The sequence below is a fragment of the Corvus brachyrhynchos genome, unplaced genomic scaffold (assembly GCF_000691975.1).
Source record: "Corvus brachyrhynchos isolate BGI_N302 unplaced genomic scaffold, ASM69197v1 scaffold32, whole genome shotgun sequence".
NCBI classification, from domain to species: Eukaryota; Metazoa; Chordata; class Aves; order Passeriformes; family Corvidae; genus Corvus; species Corvus brachyrhynchos.
This window is the reverse complement of record NW_008237919.1, coordinates 11,776,049-11,782,048: the sequence shown is the minus strand read 5'-3', so window position 1 is coordinate 11,782,048 and position 6,000 is coordinate 11,776,049. Positions and strand designations below refer to the sequence as shown.

Genomic DNA, 6,000 nt, shown 5'->3' with positions numbered 1-6,000 from the left:
AGAGTCAAGAAAAACACTCTTCTGGAGTGCCTGAAGGCTTTGTAGTGAGCATTGCATGCTCTCATTTATCAAGAAGTCTCAGGAGTTTACTCAACTATTGTTGATTGTCAGGGCACAATTGTGTATTTAGACTTTTATTTTTCCCAAATTAGCCCTGAAAACTATACTCCCAGGGAGGGGCATGAACTGCAGATCTGGCAGATGATAGTAACTATACGTGTCACATGGGTAGGCTGTGGAACTTCTGAACACTCTTTTTCATACAAATTTCTGAGTATTTTATTGCCATTCTTGATCTCTTCGGGGAGACAGCAAATTTAGGATGTTCGAGTAATTCTGCAAAAGACAGGATTTGAACGAAACCAGTCAGAATGGCCAGCATTATTTCAGGAAATGTGGCTTTCACACTCCTTACATTATTAAGGTAATGAGCATCTATTTTTAGAAAAGTATTTATACAACTGAGGTGATTCAGTTCAATCCACCGTTGGGTTATCGAGTAGCAGCTTAAATATCACACCTGGTGGTAAAGCCTTGCATTTCACTGATTGTTTTTCTGGATCATTTTTAGCAGTATTTACTGGAAGTTATGCTTTATGGCAATTAATTTTATTAAAGGGATTGTTTCATTTTGCTGCATAATGTAGGTGACTGTCTATCTACATGTATACCAGTTGCTTCAGCAAGAGTTTGTGAGGAAATACAAACAAGGTCTTTCTGGGATTAGTATTATTGTTCTCTTGGGGTTTTGGGGTTTTCTATTTTTTTTATTTATTTGGTTGGTTGGGGTTTTGTACCTGTGTATTGGATATGAAAACAGAAGGTTTCCTTTAAATGTTGGGGTGTCTTTTTATTAAATGAATGAGTTGGACTGGCCAGCATTATTTCAGAGAATGTGGCTTTTGAACACCTTACATTCTTAAGGGAATAAGCATCCATTTCTAGAGAAGAGTTTATAGAACAGAGATATTTGTTTTCTGTAGCCTATAGAGATACTGTAATTGAAGTGAATACTGAAGACTTGAAGATAAGCAAACTATTGCAGGGGAAAAATAAAATGGGCTTGCCTTGTGAATACTATTTCTTCATCTCCTTTTTGGTAGATGCTTGTGAGATAAATTGCTGAAATAGTGTAACACTGCTGAATCATTGAGAATTCTGCATATAATTTTTTGTAGCTCTAGCAAGTCTGATGAATTTTTTAACATTAATTTCCAGAAACTTATATAGTAAAACAACGCAGGTTCTTCAAAATGCTGTAACATGCACATTAAGTCCAATTGAGTTCAGTAAGATCTAATGACACATTTACATTCTTTCTTGTATCAGGGCCCAGGAGAGTAAATAGGATAAAAAGTCTTGTGACCAGAGGACAAATTCTGAATCTCTTGCTCAGAAGGAAGTCCCATTTGGAAAGACAAAACCTCAAAAGTTTAATTTTAGAATTTTCTAGGAAGAAAAACCCTTTAATTTTGAATGTGGAAAATAGTTCCTATAACTGAACTTCAGCTTTTAAGAACAAAAACAGCTGTGCAAAGTGTTCTGTGAAAGAGATCTATATTGTAAAAACTCAGATCCTGAAAACCAGGCCTAAGTCATTCAGTAAGAACTCTGCAAAATCTTATTTAGGAATACTTCTCACATGAAAAACATTTCACTTGAATTCATCTGAATTTTGCAGAAAAATACATTCCATGTAAAAATTAGATATGAATATGGCTCCAGGATCCAATTTGTTGGTGACACTGATGTTTGCTTTCCAGAAATGTGTGCTTTATTGGCCAGAAAAAAGAGGAATCTATGGGAAGGTTGAAGTCCTTGTTAACAGTGTGCAAGAATGCCAAAACTACACTGTCCGTCAGCTTACAATAAAGGTAATAATCTGCATCTGAGAAACATCATTCATAATGGTCTATTTTCTTTATTGTTACATGAAGTTAAAGGGTTGGCTTTTTTAAAGCACATAAATTTTTGCAGGAGGAGCTATGAAGCTGCAAGGTAGGGTTGAGACCTAAGTACTGGAATACTTATTGTATTGCCACTTTGTATCACTCTGACAATAGAAAAGGCTTCAAAAAAGAGTGCAAGTTTCAGTCTCGTTAATTGCATTTGTTTGGGGGCCCTTTTAGCATTGCCAAGACAAAGTAAAGGGATTTTAGTTAATGACAGAACTAACATAGCATTGTTCTAAAAAAAAGATACGTTGCTCATGTTGTGTGCTGAATGCACATATAACTTATCTGAGAAGCTAAAATTACAATAACTATGTAAGGAAATCTTCATGCTTTCGTGGTTCTCACTAAGCATTAGTTGTGCGAAATAAGACAGATGCTCCTCTTCTGAGTTACTCCCCATATTACACTCTCGTCAGATTAACCTGCTACTCCTGACAAAGCATTACAATAAATAATGTGTTGGGAAAATTTGTTTGTTTCAGCCCCAGCATTGAGAAGTGAGCAGAAGTCATATCATCCAACACAAATTACCCTAGCCCATATTTAGCCTCTTTTCTTGTTAAAGTAAATGGTAGCAGACTCTGTTGGAGAGAATAACTGAACAAACTGGGATATCTTATTAATCTAGAAGGGCAGGTCTTCTTCATCTTTAACTTCAATACTCTTGTAATTTTAGTATCAGACCCTTATGACAATGACCTTAAAAGGTAGAAATACATAATAATTTAGAAATTCAGAAGCCCACATCAAGCTATTCTCTGTAGATATTGTTGCTGATATATCACAGACCTCTGACAATTCCCAATTGACAATACAGTCATAAAGTCAGTAGTCAGATGGACAAAACCAAACTTACACAACTGGAAAAACAGCCAAGTGTTAAGGTGCACAAACCCTTCTTACAATTGTGTGTCTGGAAGCACATCTGTTCCATCCACAGTTACACCCTCCAAATCTAATATAAAAAATTGTTTAATCTCTCTTGCCATTTTTACTGTCTTTCTGCCACAACATTTTAAGAAATACAAAGAATACAATTGTTCATATAAAATCTTGATGTTATCTTCAGCAAGGGAGTCAGTCCCACAGTGTGAAGCACTACTGGTACACATCCTGGCCGGACCACAAAACCCCCGACAGCGCTCAGCCTCTGCTACAGCTCATGCTGGATGTGGAAGAGGACAGGGTGGAATCACCAGGCAGAGGGCCTGTCATTGTGCACTGCAGGTAATTAGCCAGTCCTTCTCTTAAATGACTGCCCAAAGCCAGGCCACAGCAAATTGCATCAAATAGCCCTCCTAAACAAAGAATGTGTTTGGGGAAGAGCAAAATTCCCCAGGTCCTCTTCATGCTCATTGACTTTTAATTCATATTTGAGGATTTGAGTTATGGAGAGAATTCCCTTGTTGCTAGCATATTGCTTCTGAACTGTTCTCTGTTTCTGCTAATGAATTCTGCTCTTGAAAGACCAGCTGGAAAAATTATTTTCTTTTTGTTTCTTATTTATGATTTGCTTACTTTTTTGTCTTATTGCATGCTTACATACCTAATTCAAGTCCAGTGCCCAGTGACCAGTTGGTTAAAATATTGCAAAGCAAGTCAGTTTTGAAGAGCAAGCATCAGGTACAAATTTGGAGACCAAAACACATCAGAACTACAAATTGTAACATTTTCACAAAAGCAGTTGGTTCAATATTCAAGAGCAAAGTGTTATTCAGTACCCAAGAGCAGAGTTTTACTCACACAAATTATAATACACCAGAGAATGTCCTTCTAATAATTCTAATTTAATTCCATTTTATTGCTTTATATTGATTCATTACCCCATGTTGCAATTTAAATAGTAGGAAGTAGCACTGGATTTGTTACATTGGTGGAAAGAAGTAGATTAAATAAAACAGAAGGTAAAAATAAAATCAGTTATAGGTTTTCTTACTTGGTTTGTCTCACAACTGTGATGATACATCTCTTACAGTTGGGATAATACTTCTATTTTTTTCCTAGAAGTACATTAAATCAGAACTTTTTGTCTTGAACAACTTCTTTCCAGTTCCATATTTAGGGGATTTAGAGAAATGGAAGACAGATTTCAACCACCAGTAATTTCTGAAAACTGGTATGTGATGAATAAGCAACTTTCCCAAAATTTACGCAGCTGTATTTATCAGGAATTGTAGTTTCCCTGAACGATGCACAAATCCATGGATGGCTATTGAGATTCCCCTTTTTCTAGTACGGATTTTCAGTAATGAAGATCTTCAGAAGAAGGGAATGTCTTTCTGAGATGAGTGATATGACAGTAAAGTCTGTAAGCATGGGCAGGAATTTATTAATGATTAAAAAGAGATGTCATCTCAATTGTGATTAAGATATCATCCCACTTGTGATGAAAATTCATGGTTCTTCAGTCACAACTCAGCTATCTATACATTTCCTACACTGTCGTCTACAAATCTCACACTCCATTTTCCATTTTCAGACAGTTTCTTCCCTTTTTATCTGAGTGAGAGCTATAAAGATCTGGACCCCAACTTCATGCTTTCACTATTTTCCTCCAATTTTTCTGCCATTCAGCATAACAGCCATGAGCTGCACTGCATTCCACATTACTTAAGCAAGAAACAGAATGGGGCAGAGATTCTCGAAATTGTTGAGGCCTCGGGGATAGAAATAATGCCAAAATGGCTGTTTTCCAGAAGGCATCAAGAAAACCTGGAGAGCTATAGCACCAAATCATTCTCCATCCTGCAGAATCACAGGAGAGAGAGTTAACTTCATCAGCATGGGTCTAGGTCCTTTTTGCCTTCATGGTTAGAGATATGGTTAGCAGAACCCTTGTGTACTTTGATGGCTTTAAACATAAAGCCCTACTGAATTTTATCTTTAGGTTGGCTTCTCCCCCTTTTCAGTGCATATCTTTATCATTTGTTTGGACTGGACCAGAGAATACTCAGACTTTGTAGGGCTAATGAAGCTTGGTTTTCTTTCCATACACTTGTATGCAATCTGAAAAAATATAAGCCTCGCAATTATCCACAACTGGACTGCTGGAACAGTGCACACTTCATTTTGCTCTAAGAAAGTGAGCTGAGAAGTCAGCCTTGCTGGACATGCACCCAGGAGCTATGGGTTCTAGCAAGTCCATATTTCGTATTTTTGGTGTTTTCATATCTATTTAGTGTTTTCCATGTAACTCTTTGATCTGTGAACTCCATTCCCCTATTAAACTTTGCCTTCTTTTCAGTGCTGGTATAGGAAGAACTGGATGTTTTATTGCCACAGCCATTGGTTGTCAGCAGTTAAAGGAAGAGGGAGTTGTAGATGCTTTGAGCATTGTCTGCCAGCTACGAGTGGATCGGTGAGTTCCAGAAGAACCATGAATCAGTCAGTGATTCTGAAAATCAGTCAGTGATTCTGAAATCATTACCAAAATGATTTAGTAATGATCAGTAATGATTCAGTAATGATTCTGAAAAAATTTTTTGCAGTCGAGTGTTACTTTGCATGAAATGGCTGCCATTGCTTTTGTTGACTTTTATGACCACATTAACTGAATATTCAAGGTAACATTTGTATTGAGGTCCTGACTAAGGAATCATTGTTTTCTGGGTGAAACTTCCACTGAATGAAATTCCCCTGAAATGACAACCCTGTGGTTGCTGGGCACTTGTCACTTCTCTTTTCCCCTCTTAGAACTTTCTGCTGTGTGCATCATCCTGCTAGGATGCAAGAGAGGTGAGGTAGTCTGGAGACAAAGGATTTTCTTTGAGCCTGGATTGACAGAGACATCCAGGCTCACTCAGTGTGTAGTTTCTTTGAGCATTGGAAAAAGACAAATCTGGTGCTGTTGCTGTTTCCTCAGCTGTGCTGGGGGTCCTTTTGAATTGAGTTGGCAAATTTACCCAGCCTAAGAAAATACCAAGGCATCTGTTCCAGACTTTTCTGAAGTCAGATCAATTCCCTGATTGAATTCTAGCTTGGGAGCAGGAACAGTGTAAGCCAGCATTGTTGCAGAGTGCTTTGTTTTGTGAAACCGTGGCTGAAG

At 37.5% G+C, this 6,000-nt stretch overlaps 1 protein-coding gene across 3 annotated transcripts in view; it reads left to right on the top strand.

The window, feature by feature from the left end:
* PTPRR (protein tyrosine phosphatase, receptor type R) overlaps positions 1–6,000 on the top strand; it is a 127,163-nt gene that overhangs the window by 114,440 nt on the left and 6,723 nt on the right. For 2 of the 3 annotated variants that reach the window (XM_017733235.1, XM_017733232.1), the window contains 3 exons: positions 1,764–1,874; positions 3,025–3,182; positions 5,200–5,313. In XM_017733235.1, coding sequence (XP_017588724.1) covers positions 1,764–1,874; positions 3,025–3,182; positions 5,200–5,313 — 383 coding nt within the window. The remainder of the gene's footprint in view (positions 1–1,763; positions 1,875–3,024; positions 3,183–5,199; positions 5,314–6,000) is intronic. The other variant, XM_017733233.1, reaches the window with a different exon arrangement.